Source organism: Leptopilina boulardi, unplaced genomic scaffold, assembly GCF_019393585.1.
Source record: "Leptopilina boulardi isolate dan_hultmark-lab unplaced genomic scaffold, ZJU_Lbou_2.1 LbouV2_25, whole genome shotgun sequence".
In the NCBI taxonomy this organism is placed as follows: Eukaryota; Metazoa; Arthropoda; class Insecta; order Hymenoptera; family Figitidae; genus Leptopilina; species Leptopilina boulardi.
The window spans coordinates 118,968-134,320 of record NW_026137807.1 but is presented as its reverse complement, the minus strand read 5'-3'; the positions used below and the strand labels follow the sequence as shown (position 1 = coordinate 134,320).

Sequence of the window (15,353 nt, the reverse complement as noted above, 5' to 3'; positions counted from 1 at the left end):
TGAGATTTTTTTTTCGATAAGCGATATAAATATAAAAGTGGGACAACAAAAACTAAAAAAAGGAAAGTGGGGCAACAGTGTGTTTTCGAAAAAATGTAAAAAAAAAATTGGTGAACCCTGATTTTTATATTTTCTCGAAATCCTTTCGTTGTTTCACTTTTATATTTAAATAACTTATTGGAAAAACATTAGCTTTTAAATGAAAATAAAATCCTTTCTAAATCCTAAATGGGTAAAAATTGAAAAATAAGGATTAATTTTTAGAAAAAGGGTTTTTAAATATTTGTTTTCAATAAACTATTTCTGTTAATGAAAAGTACATTAAAAAATCCCTTTTTAACAATTAAAATCCATTAGATTTTGTTGTAGTTTTATGAATTTGAATATGACAGTATCACGTAAACCCCGTGTAGAATTTTTCTATATTTTTTGTACAGGACAATTAACAAAATTAGTTTTTTTATTATTTAATAAAATGTGTGTAAAGTTCAACGGTGTAAAATTTAACGGAGAAAATAATTTTCTAATTATTAAATCAGCATATTATAATGCCGTTTTCACCGTTTGAATAAATTTAATCTTCCGAGAAGTTAAAGGCAATAGATATATTCTGCGTCTGCGCAGATGCTGTATACAAACATTTTGCGCAGACGCAAAATATATCTACTGCCTTTAACCTCTCGGAAAATTAAATTTATCCACACGGTGAAAACGGCCTCTATGTAGAGTTTAACGCTGAAGAAGTCTTCTGTGTTGAATTTAAAAATAATAATTTGTTTTTATTAAATAAACGCATGTACCCAAGCAAAAATTTACAACCGGCGCAGTGTTGCGTCAGTACTGTCAATTACTGGCAAAGTACTGACCGTCAATATTGAACCAATACTGGCATATGTTTTGGGATGATAACGTTTATTAGTACTGGTCATTAGCAATGGCTTAGTCTTGGCGTTCAGTACTGGTTCAATACTGGAATTTAGCAGTAATTCTGTATTTTGCCAGTACGGGCAAAATTATAGTAACCAGTAATAAGCCAGCACTGGTAGATATTCAAAATTCAGGGTTCTTTTTGCTTTTTACACTCAGAAAAAAATTCGTTTGAAGCAACCAAATTTTGGTTAATCAACAAAATAAATGCATTGATATACAGTTAACCAAACATTTGGTTGCATAAACCAAACGTTTATTTAGATCAATCAAATTTTTTCTTTGTTCAAAAAATTTATTAAAATAAACCAAACAGTTATTTAGATCAAATAAATATTTATTTGAATTAAACAAATTTTGTTTGTACTAACCAAAAAATTGGGTAAATATAAAAAAATGATACATTTGGTTCAAACATATCTTTTTTCTGAGTGTACATTAATTGAGCAGCTGGATCGAAGAACCGACTCTTCGCTCGAACCGCACGCACTCATACCATTTTAACTATTATTAATAATAATAAATAATTATAATAACTTTTAAATTGTTATTTTTTTATATTAAAATTTTACTCTATATTTTATTATTCAAATAATTTCTTCAAATATAAAATATATATTTATTTGTATTTGTTTAAATTACCGAAATTGAATGAAATTATTGGTTAAAATAGAGTTTATTTGATTCAAATATATTTTTTCAGTGTACGAAAAATAATTTGAGAACTTCATTAATTATGTATTTATTTTATTAAAAAGTTTTAATATTAAATTTAAAAATAATTCCGTTAACGAACGCATTGTAGTAATCGAAAAGAAGTATTAAAATAATTTTGAAAAAATATGTATGTAAATTTAATTTCTAACCAACAAAAATACACAATTTTCACGTCTATAAAAGTTGGCGTCGACGCTCAACGTCGAAAATTATTTTTCACGGGACCAAAAATAACAAATCATTTTTAAAAAAGTTTTGGGTTCATATATAATACCTTAAAAAGTATTTCTTAAGGCATTACATATTTGGACCGAAAATCTTTTTTAAAAAAATAATTTGACATTTTTGATCCTGTGAAAAATAATTTTCGGCGCTGAGCGTCAACGCCAACTTCATGGAGGTCAATTTTCATAATTTTTCCGAATACTGGCATTCGGTATTGAATTAATACTGACCGAGTACTGGTTTGCCATTACTGTCTCAAAATAATACTAGCACAGTATTGGAAAATACTGGCATTCCGGTATTGGCTTGCAGTATCTGCACAGTACAGAATTTAATACACAGTTTTCCTAAAAGTATCAAATTGAGACCAAAAATTGCAACGTTTTGATGCACATAAGTTATATCAAAAAGAGATCGTTTTGTGTATCATTTTTAGAAATGATACACGAAACGGTCTCATTTTTTGATGCAAAAAATTTAATCAATTTATATCAATCATGGCCGAATTGAATCGACTCAAAATTAAACGAATTTTTTTTCAGATATTTTGGTAATAGTACAATTGCGGAGACCATTTCACTATTTAATTTGAAAATGAAAATAACAGAAAATCAAAGACAATGTGCAATTCGATAATTAAAAAGTGACAGCTTATAAACATAACCTAAAATGCATGAGAAAAAATTTATCGATAAAATCAATATAGCCGAGCTTTTTAGAAGGTAGATGGCAGTTTTGCTTTTTATAAAAACGATTCAGAAAAAATTTAAAGAAAGAAAATAGATGAGTGCTGCCATCTACCTTCTATAAAAAGCTCGGCTATATTGATTTTATCGACAAATTTTTTCTCATGCATTTTAGGTTATGTTTATAAGCTGTCACTTTTTAATTATCGAATTGCACATTGTCTTTGATTTTCTGTTATTTTCATTTTCAAATTAAATAGTGAAATGGTCTCCGTAATTGTACTATTACCAAAATATCTGAAAAAAATTCGTTTAATTTTGAGTCGATTCAATTCGGCCATGATTGATATAAATTGATTAAATTTTTTGCATCAAAAAATGAGACCGTTTCGTGTATCATTTCTAAAAATGATACACAAAACGATCTCTTTTTGATATAACTTATGTGCATCAAAACGTTGCAATAGAAAAAGATACAACCAAGTTTACTGTGATCCATAGGGGTCGTCCATAAATTACGTAAGACATTTTTCTGGTCATTTGAACCCCCCCCCCTCCCCTATGTAAGATTTTTTACATGCATTAGCGCCATTTTTCCTATTGGTCGTAAGAAATACTTGACCCCCCCTCCCCCCTAAAAGTCTTACGTAATTTATGGACGGCTCCATATCAGTACTGAACCAATACTGGTAAGCCAATTGTCGGCCAGCCATAGTATTGATGCATGATTGCGCCTGTTGTCAATATCGGCGTTTGACAGAAATTTTTGCTTGGGTAGAGTTTAACGGTGTAGAATTTAAAAACAGTGGATAGTTTTAACAGTGTAGAATTTAACCTTTTGTACAGTTTACCGTTTACAGATTAAACGGTGCAGAATTTAAATTTGTAATATTTAAACAGCGCCTTAAATGTTTATTTAATTTTGCTTCCTCGTGGAGGAAGCTATGTAGTCCTTTCGTTTATAAACTTTTTAAAAATGGTGAAAACAAATTTTCCTCTATATAGAAACATGTTATATGAGATCCTGATCAATTGTCCGGATGTATGTATGTGTGTGTGTATGTGTGTGTGTGTGTGTGTGTGTATGTGTGTGTGGATCGTTTTTGTGAACACGATATCTTTAACAGGTTTTAATGGATTTGGATAAAATTTGGTAGGCTTATTTAACACATTAATCTCTCAAAAATGACGAGAGGATTTTTAAAAATACCCCAAAAAAAAAATTTTATCGTCTTTTTTCCAAAAAATTTTTTTTAATTGAAAAAATTTTTAAATCGAAAAATTTAAGGTAATATATATTATAATCGTCTTCTTTATGTCAAGATGAATCGATTGATATATATAAAGTATAGATTTGATTGAAATTTAAAGAATTAAAGAAAGTTAAAAAATAAAAAATTCTCATTTTAGCTAAAAAATGATGTGTTTATTTAAATTCATGTTTATATATGAAATAATTTTATTCCCTGCATTGAAACAAATTGGTTGGTATATATAAAGTATAGATTTGATTTAAAATTTGAGAATTAATATATAAAGTTTATGTTACACTCAAAATTAATTAAAATTTTCTTTATTTTTCAAAAAATTTAATTAATTTAAAACATTTTTAATTCGAAAGTTTTTAAATGAATCAATTGAATTGGACAAATTCATTGCTTCCTTCACGAGGAAGCGAATTTTTTGCTTCATTATGAGGAAGCATAATGTTTATGAAATAAACATAAAGGACCCCCTACTTGTTTTTATACTATATTATGAAAAATCTGCAATTATTATTTTTTTTTAAAAAAAGATATATTGACATTTTTTTTTGTGTGAAATTTTTCGTTTCGTGTTTATTAATACATTGGTAATTTTCCCCTTTGTTTGATTTATACCACTTCCGACGATGATATAGTCGTGGAATAAATCTGATATTCGCAATTCATCTTGTGTATTGGGTTTTGTATCACAAAATGCAGACAAAAGCCCCGGGAACGCACACGCAATGGACACGCGTCGAGGCTTATGGCCTATCTGAATTGCAAATCTGGACGCAATTAAAAGTGTATCGCGCGCGGGATTGTAACGGTAAGAGTCGAATTTGCAATTAAGGGAAAAACATTAACGATCGCGTCGTGAAAGAAAAATTTCTATATACATACACCGAATGACGTCTGCAAAATTAGCGATTATTAGGGAAAAACAATGAAAGAACATTGTGTTTTATATCATCAAAAATGAGTCTTTAAAGTACAAATTTTACCACAGTGAAACTTTTCGATACAAAATTACAGATATATGAAGGGTTAAGATATTATAATTTTATTATTTTTAATTTTCCTTGGAAACCTAAAACTAAAATCTTTTACTGAATATCTAATTTTTTAAAAGAATATAAATACTCTTCGTAAATACCAATAATAATATCATCTTTCTTCATTAGTATAATTACAAGATTCCAAAAGAGAAAAAAAAATATATAATCCCAATGTCAAAAATTGTTTTCTCTAATGATATACAATAAATATTAAAACGACACTAGTTTTACGCAAATTTGGTTATGTTATTTTGTTGTTTTTAAATAAATCTGTTTCCTTAGATGATTGCCGCTAATATCAATTAGTGTGTGTGGTCCGTATTTATCAGAGGAATGCCGCTAGAAGATTTACGGATCAATGTATAGAATAAATGTCGATACCTGGTGGAAGCGAGGAGCATCTTGTTTACACGAGAAGAAAGATCGGTTCAAAATTGCCGGTTTTATGGTTAACCGGTTAATCGAGCCACCTCTTGATGGATCCGAGCATATATAATCATCATCATCATCATCATGATCCAAGCCTTGGTAATTTGTAAGTCGTAAAACAGGCTATATGGCTCGTGTCGAGAGAGGGTGGCGTAGGTTGAATGTAATGTACGTATAACTTTCCTTTCAATATATATATATATACTATGTATATCATATAGAATTTTATCTTTATACTTCAAAAACCCCATTTCCATTTTCACTTCATCTGAATTCTATATATATATATATTCCACTTGTAATTGAAAATAATATATTACAATAAGAACAGCTAAGAGGAAAAATTTTATTTTATATATAAATCGGAGGAACATATGCATATTCCCCCCCACATTAGAACAGTCGTAATTTTTGTGAAATCGAATTAAAAATTATCGATTTTTTATTTAACAGAATTTTATACAGTAGATTTTACAATGAGTCGAATTTTAATATATAGCGAAAAATTTCTAACTAAATTCTGAATTAATAGAATTTCTCTTTAACTAAATTTTTGAATAGCAGATTATCTTTTTTTCTTCTTGTTTCCTTTCTCTAATCTACATATATATTTTAACATAGCCTTTATTATTAAAATTCATTTTCTAAAAACTTTTGATTATTAAATGATATTTTTTGAAAAATATAATAATTATTTGAAAAGAAATTAATAAAAACTTGAATTGTTTCTAAAGTAAATTTTAACGTTGAATTCGAGTTAGCGGTTCGTTTTTTCACTACACGTCAGGTTTTTGAGATAATTGCAATGTTAATTTTTTGCAACTTTAAACAATTGTTACTGAAAATCGACTTAGAAAAAAAAATCGTAACTTACTTAAAGGTTTTTGGGATTGCTACTTACGAATTTGAAGTAGATTTTAAAAATTCAAAATAGCGGATCCAATATGGCGGACGAAAATATTAAAAATCAAATGGATTTGCTTGAAACTTATACTTGAGGGTTTTAGGGGTTGCTGATTACGAATTTGAAGTACGAATCTAATGTATTTGCTTGAAACTTATAACTTGGATTTCAAGCTAATCTAATTAATTTTTTATTTTTTAAACCACACTATATTCGATCGACTCGAAAGGTATTTAAAAATTGTCATTTAAAATATCAACATTATTATTTTACATAATAGCCAATTTACAAATTTACACAGAAAATGTCAAAAAAAAAAAATTCTTCGTCAATGTATTTGTAAAATTGTATTTTTATGCCTACACAACATTAAATCAAAATGAAAATGTAATTAAAATTCATGAAGGTTCAAACGCTCAATAGAGAGGATCAAATTAATTTGAAAAAAAATATTCACCATCGTTTGATGATGAAGGGGGGTCTTGGAAAATTTTATCACGAAAAATTTTTATTCGATTCACTGAATTCAACGCGATTTTTCTTCTCGACAGAATTTTCGTGATTTTCATTTTTTTTTCACTCCATCATTTAAAAGTAGATGATTCTTTTTTGAAAAATTATGTTTTTTTTCTTTTGTCGAGCAGAAAAAAAAGAAAGATGAATGAAAGGAGAGAGAAAAAATAATCCACCATCAGCATCGCGAGATTACTGATCGCATATATATATATATACGTATATTATTGAGAACGAAAAAATCAATGAGGTAGAAATTTACACCGCGCATAAAGTTCCCTATAGTTTTTTGCGTCAACTCGTTTCTACCTAAATGAAACCCAGTGAAAAAAGCTTTTCACCAAATTCTTTTTCCGTATTTTACAAACAAAGTATAGAAATATTTTTCTGAGGGACAATTGAATTGCGTACGTGTACTACGACTCTCGGGCGAACTATGTGTTGCGGTTTTTTATCATCAACAAACATTTAGGTTTTTTTTTTATAATCTGCTTGTAAAGTTGTGTCAAAGTTGGAGAAAAAAATGAAATCAAACGTATGTACTAAATATGCATCAAAGTGGAAATTTTTGTAGTAGATTTTTGTTTCATTGTGTTCACAAGAATGTATAATTTATTTGTTTTATTTATATTTAATATTTTTTTCTTGTTGAACTAAAATATTTTTACAAATGAATCTAATTAAAAAGCTGTATAATTTCCTGCTTATCTTTAAAAAATTAATTTTTTAAATAATACCCCCACATACACGGAAAGAAATTTAGTAGCAATATTTGATAAATCTGATAGGAAATTTTAGTATTCTCTTTTTCAAACGCGGAACATTTGGGTTTGATAACGAAAATCGGTATATTTTTACCAATAGTCTTTTTAGTAAATATATTCCAGAAATTGAAATTATTATTTCGTAAATTGATAAATTTATACGAAAAACCAGAAGTAAGTTAAATCGATGCGCACTTCGTTATTTACTAAATTTATATGAAAATTTGGAAAGATTATTTCGAAATTTGTTAAAACTATACTAAAAATTCGAAGTGGTTCAGTCGTGACAGATGACGACAGAAACACCAACAGATTCTACGCCAAAGTTTTATCTCTTTCTCATCTCGAGGATAGACGAGGATATGAACTTTTAAATGCACACACACACACATACACCGCATTGTTTTACATCGATTGGCTTATTTTTATTCCTAACCTATACTAACGATAATACGTATAACATTCGCAGAATAACGCTTCATATACAAATTTACGCTCATGTGAAAAACTGATGTGACCATTCTTATATACTAACCAGACATATTTTTCACCGCTTATGAGAAAGGTGAAATTATATCAAAACATGTTTAAAAATATAAATAAAAATCATTATTAATTGGGAAATAATTAAATATTTTATTATTTTTTGAAGAACAATTTTTTTACTGATTTATTGTAAAATCTTCGAAATTAATTATATAAAAGAAATTCAGGTCTGTATCAAGATAATAGTAAAAAGGGGCTTGTCTAAAGAGCTTCGTCAGTCTTCGTTACCACTCGGTGAGGATCGGGCAATTCCGAACGTTCAACTTCGGCAAATTTCGTCGAATCTCGTTAACTTTGATATTTCTTTTTCAATTTTCATATCAAATATATCAAAATCTGAAATAATTATATCATTTTATAGAATTCTAATTACGAAATTTGAAATATTTGGTTAGAAAAATTGATAAAGAGCTTATTAAAATTTGACATTTTTGTGGTTCAATAAAAAGATTTCAGATTTCGTGAATATTATATCAAATTTTCTTTCCAACTATATTAAATATTCTTATTTTAATCTCAATCATTCTTAAAAATAGTATCGAAAATCGTTATCATGCCAAAATGTTCCGCAATTGTAACCAAATATACTAAAAAGTAACACCATAATATCAAATATTGCTACAAACTTTCTTTCCGTGTACCAAGTTCCGTAAAAATCTAACAAGTTTTTAAAAATTCAATCCGCCATTTTGAATTTTGCAAATCTGACCTCAGATTCGTAATCAGCGACCCCGAAAACTCTTAGATACCATATCCTATGAAAATTTTTTACTTTATATCCAATTAGATATTATTAAGCGTTATTAGAGGTTTTTTTTTGGACCTAGGGAGAAGCGCTTCACCTCAAAAACCTTCGTCTTTGCCGATATAAAAAATACATATCTCTTATTTTTCCGAGTCCTAAAAGTGTGCTAAGTTTCATCCAAATCTGTGTTAACCTATGTAAAAAGAAATAAAAAATTTATTTCTACAGAAAAATAATTGTACAGAATTTTTGTTTTACAGAATATTAATTAATTCGAATTTTCATTTTACAGAATTTCCATTTAACCGATTATCAATGTTACAGAATATTTATTTAGATGAAAATTGATTAGCCAGAAATTCAATTTGATTGAATCTCAATTTGTGCAAAAACATGTTTTGTAGAATATTAATTTTGCAGAATAGTAATTCAAAATAATTTTAATTCTGCAGGCAGGATTAATTTTAAAAATAAGGGAGTGGGAATAATATTGTCAAATAACACAGAATTTTGCTTATATTAATAATTAATAATTCTTTAACGTCCGAGAGAATATATTTAAAACGTTAAGCGACAAAAACGATAACATTCGGACAAATAGATTTTTAATTAAATTTTCTCAAACGTTTCGAAGTCACACTGATTTCCTCTTCAGGGAGTCTAGTAATACAAAATTATAAAAAATAAAAACAACAAACAAAAATACAAATAAATTAAATTAATATGAGACGAAGACTATTACAAACTTCAAAAAACAAAAATACAAAAGGTAGTCAGAGTATTAAATAAATAAATAAAAATATATACATACAAAATTATACAAGAACAATTAACAAAAATATAAATCAATAAATCAAATTAATTAATATATAGAAAAATTTAAAAATAAATAAAAACAAAATGCAATAAATAAATAATAAACAAAATACAAGTTACCAAATAAAAACGATGAAAACAATTATCAGTCAGTCATTCTCACAATCGTCAAAAATCGATAAAAATGGAATCAACAAAAAAACACCCATACGATGGAGAAATAGTATCTGGAGTCAGAAGTATAATTAAATTTAAAATTAAAAATGAATAAATAATATAAGAAGATGATATCGATCATTCCGAGTCAAAGATTAAATAAAACACTATTCTTTACGTTTCAATAGCACAGCCATCCTCTTCAGAAACTTAAAAAGAATGAAACATTATTTAAAAAAAGAAATTTTTCGTTAGAATAAATAAAATTTAGAATTGATTAACCGTCTCAATAGACACGATTGCTAATAGTGTCTATTAGCAATTGTGTCTATTGAGACGGTTAATCACTTCTAAATTTTATTTATTCTAACGAAAAATATCTTTTTTTAAATAATGTTTCATTCTTTTTAAGTTTCTGAAGAGGATGGCTGTGCCATTGAAACGTAAAGAATAGTGTTTTATTTAATCTTTGACTCGGAATGATCGATATCATCTTCTTATATTATTAAATACTACCGAGTGATAGAATCAAAAACTTTATTAAAAATGAATAAAATTGAGAATTAATTGAAGGAATAGTTTTATTGTTAGATTAGTTAATGATAAAAATAAAAATTGTTAAAATAATAATAATAAATTAAAAAATCATAAAGATAAAAATAAAATAATTTAATAATAAAAATAATAATTAATAAAATAAAACAAAAAACTTACACACAAAAATAATCCATTCTTTAAGAAAAACAAAAACACAATTATTGTCACAAAAATAAATAAACAAATAAATTAACAAATAATTAAATAAGACATGGCAGATTTTAAAAGTTGTGACATTTTTGAAGGTACAATTATGACTGAACTCAAAATACTATATCTTCCTTACAATAGTCATTAAGTAAAAATGTGACGCGATCTGAAGAAAAGGACCTTAGAAGCAAAAAATTATAGGTTACGTTTAGAAATTTTAAAGTGAAAATACACAAAGACGTTCAACTCATAATGCAAACTAATGATATTTAGGTCTTCATTGCATCCAAAATATTCAATAAAAACTGATTTCACTTTTACAAAAATAAAAATAAACTTTTAGTTCAAGTAAAGCTATTGTAAACATAACCAATAATTCATTTGCTTCTAAAGTCCCTTTCTTCAGATCGCGTCACAAATAGAAAAGCAAAAGAGACAGAAATAAAAAACAAAAATATAAGAACGAAGAGTGGATATAATGAGTATTATTTAATCAATCTGTTAGAAACAAAATTCAAAATCATTTCATACAATTTATCAAAGTTTTCCAAATCAGTTTTTTCATTGAAACTATTATATTACCTTCTTTTTTTATGAAAATCATTTCAGAAAAAAAGACGTTTACTAAGATTTGGTTCAATATCTAAAATTTTAAAATCATCCCATTTAATAAAATGTGGGGTACTGTCATTATTGATATGAACAGGTCTTTTGGTTTGTCCTATATATGCTTTACCACAATTACACTCAAATTTACATATACAATTACTTTGATTATGTCTCTCAAGTCTATCCTTGCCAAGTTTAATAATTGTATCGAGTTTTGAATTTACATTAAAAATTGTTTTTATATTAAAATTATTGAGAAGTCTCTTTATCTTCTCCGATATTGCTCCATAATATGGAAAGATCACTTTCTTTTCTTTTTTATTATTGATATTATTGACGTTATTAATATTGTTCGGATTAATTTTATTATTTTTACTGTTGATTTGTAAAATTTTTTTTTTGATATGTTTGTTAATGAATTCATCAGGATAATTATTGAATCTTAAATATGATTTGACCAGATTAATATTTTTATTATGGAACACTTTATAAGAAAGTATCAAAGCTGTATCAACAAGATTCTTAATCAATGCAATCTTATTATGAATTGGATGGTTAGAAAAATAATTTAATAGTCTCTTAGAATATATGTATCTTTCCTGTACCAATCTGTAATGATACCACTATTGTCAGTTCTAATAATTTTCAAATTTAAAAAATTAATGTCACTATTACTTTCTATTTCATTGGAAAATTGTAATCTACTATAAAAGTAATTGAAGGCATTTAGAACTACTGAAACTTTATTTTTTCGAACGCATAAAAAATTGTGTCAACTACACACCTACCGTTTATATGAAATAATTTTAAAATCTAAATTTTTAATGATATTTTCTTTCAAATCTTGCATAACTATGTCTGCTAAAATTGGAGAAATGGACGAACCCATTGGTGTGCCAAATTTTTGCCTGTAATATTTATTGTTGAATTGAAAATTCATGTTATTCATGATGAATACTATGCAGTTTTTAAATTCATCTTTTGGAATATTGGTCGATTTCTCAATAAATGGCCATCTGTCCTCAATTCCCTTCATAACCAATTCTATTGGTACCTTAGTAAATAAGGAAGTGACATCAAGAGACACCATAACATAATTATGTGGAATCCTGAAATTCAAAATGGATTCTTTAAATGAAAAGGAATTCTTAACGTTAGAAGTTGGTTTTGGTAGAGATCTAGTTAAAATGTCAGTAAACATTTTTGACATAAAATATGTAGGTGAATTTATGGTTGATACTGCAGGTCTGAGAGCTTATATTGTTTATCTTGATTGAAAACTGATTGTAATAGAGTGAAAATATGTTTATAGTTTAGAAAAATAAAAAAAAAGTGTTTTGACAGAAGGAACGGTATACTGCCAACTTAAACAATGGCGCTAAATTTCAAAACTTGTGAAATTAATTATTATTTCAATAAATAATAATACATATTTTTTTGCTTAAAAATTATTCAAAATTCCCACTGGTAAAGAAAATTTTTCTGGTATTGTTGAAATATTAAAAAAAATAATTGTAATTCAAAATCACTCTGCAACAGATGCCAACCTGAAAATCTGACTAGAATCATTTTGAATAATTTGAATTTTGTTCCCTACTCAATTCGATATACCCTAAACCGAGTTACAATAAAAATGATTTCAAATTTTTTCTATGAAAATAATCAATGAAAAATTAAAAATATCCTTTTTAGCAGTAAAATGAAAAATTTTGAAACAACTTTCATCACAGTGTGGAATAATAATGAGAAATTCTGGAGACCGTGTATATAAATCAGAGAAGGATTAGACAAGAGGAGAAATTGGAACAATGTCGGAAATAATTACAATCCCTTGCATTTTCTGTCGTTCCATATGTGTTGTATATTGGTAACGACTAATTATCTATGTTTGTGGTGATCACAACAGAAAAAAAAAAATTGCAGACTATATGTTGATGGAAATAAAGTATATGTACATGACATGGTGTTATTCCTCCAATGTGTAACACAAGTCTGGGACTATAGACTGAATCGATAGATCGCGATCCATTCGATATCGTGAATGATTCCCAAAAAAAAAAAATAGAAGCAAAAGGGAGGAATAACGAGAGAATCATTTCGATATGGGAAAATGCATAGACCCCCTTTCCACAGACACACAGCAATTCCATGCCCGACACTGCAGTGGAATTAACTCTAGGGGTATATATATATATATATACATTATATACGCACTCTATGGTTATGGCAGGTTTCAGGAGACTTTCATTTTAGTTTATTCATACTGGACCCTTTAAACTTTTCGCTTATGTCATGCGTTTCATCATGATAAAACTGATATGGAAATTAGCCGCAGTTTTTTTTTCTATACTCTTTCAATTTTATATCTCGTAATTTTTCCTACCGAAAAGATTTTGTATTCGATAGAGGAAAAATTTTCTTTTATGAAAATGTGACAAAAAAAGAAATTTTTAAATATGTAAATATAATTAAAAATTCCACTTGCATCATTATTTTATACCTATATATAGGTGGTATTAATTTAATCCAAATATTTTGTAAGTTTTAAATTAATAAATGCCATTTTGAATTTTGAATAGAGATTTGTCATCAGTTATTCGTATAAGTAAACTCAATTTCTTGAAAGTTGGTCTGACATTTTGAATCTGGCGTTTAAAATTTTTTTAAACTAAGATCGGATTCGTAATCGTAAGCGACCCAGAAAATCCCCCATGTAGACATTTTTACGAAATTAACTCAATTTTTTAATTTTTGGTCCACTATTTAAAATTTTTAAATACTGACAGCGGATTCGTAACCAGCGACTTCGAAAACCCCAAAGTAGTCATTTTCATGAGCCTAGCTCAATTTTTTAATTTTACCCGCCATATTTGATGCGCCATTTTGAATTGGGATTTGTTGTTATTTTTATCGTTATATGTGAATCTTTAAACAATAATATAGATCATATTAATGGATTTTTTGTATTTTTTATATCCTATAGGCGCCATATTTACGTTGCCATTTTGAATTTTAAAAAACGACCAACGGTATTAAAAAGTAAATATTTCAAGCTAATTTTTCCAATATGATTAAATTTTTTTAAATTAAACCAAACTAACCAAAATAATAATTTACTAAAAGTATTTAACACTGTTTTTTGTTTTGTAAAGTTACGAAATGTTAAATTATCAATGGTAAACCAAAAAATAAGCAAACGAAGAATATATATCGTTAAGTTGATATACAATGTTTTATTGTGTGATTTTCGGCAATAATTGAAAACTATATAAAGTTTTTTAGTCAAATTTTAGTCAAAAGTGTTTCTTTTTTCTCTTTGTTCACAGGAGGGAATATAAATATTTGAATATATTATCTGAAGAATTGACCGTTAAAGTGATTCATCACCAAAGGATGTCACGTAAAACTTCAATTTATCTTAAATTTTCTCCAAGGAATTTGAGGAGAATAATTCAGCAGCAGCGCCAACCAACTAAGTCAGGGTGCAATTATTTTAGAAACGATCTGCACTTTATCCAAAGGAACGTCGCGAGTGGAATAACAAACGTGAGAGTGGCGCGCATCGCCAGAAGCCGGGTCGAGCATTATTTCCACGCTTGCCATAAAACTGTCACGACTCTCTTAAAGCAGTCGTCACTATGGGTCTTGAGAAGCTAAGCTAATACCTAATACATCCTTCCCTGTAAACTCCCGATCTCTCAAGTGATTACAATTTACGTCTTGGTTTAAATCGGGAATCCACAAGTGACTAATTGCCAATCTATTTTCGTTAAATGGAATTATCCAAATGTCTCTGTTAATCACTTCCTTCTTCTTCTTCTTCTTCTTGGAATAGCAATTACTAATTTACATATGTAATAACAATTCATTAAATGTTATGAGAAATTTTAAAAATTAAAAAAAAATTTCTTTAAAATATATTTAATATTGTTATAATTGTTATTGACTTTTCTTTTTTTTCCTTTAACATTTTATGAGACGATTTAAAAATTATTTGATCAAATTTTAAATTGCAAACGATATCCGAAAATTATTTGTTTATTAGAATGTAAATTTACTATAATTTTTATTACTTAAAATAATTAATTAGTCAAAAATATTTTCATCAAATATTTCTTTCATATATAATTTTTAATTATTCCAATTAATTTTCTTTAAAACTTTAATTAATAATTGTAATTAAAACCAATTTTTTCGGACCTAAATGTAATATAGTAAAATTTATATAAAACGAATTACTGATTTAAAAAAAAAAGTTTGATCAAAA

The 15,353-nt window shown here is 27.1% G+C and overlaps 1 protein-coding gene across 1 annotated transcript; it reads left to right on the top strand.

Moving 5' to 3' along the window:
- Window positions 1-5,145: 5,145 nt before the first annotated feature.
- LOC127280783 (uncharacterized) lies at window positions 5,146-14,860 on the top strand. The gene is made up of 2 exons (XM_051304046.1): window positions 5,146-5,454; window positions 14,413-14,860. The coding sequence occupies exons 1-2, from the start codon at window positions 5,414-5,416 to the stop codon at window positions 14,741-14,743; spliced, it is 372 nt and encodes a 123-aa protein (XP_051160003.1). The 5' UTR covers window positions 5,146-5,413; the 3' UTR covers window positions 14,744-14,860.
- Window positions 14,861-15,353: the final 493 nt, after the last annotated feature.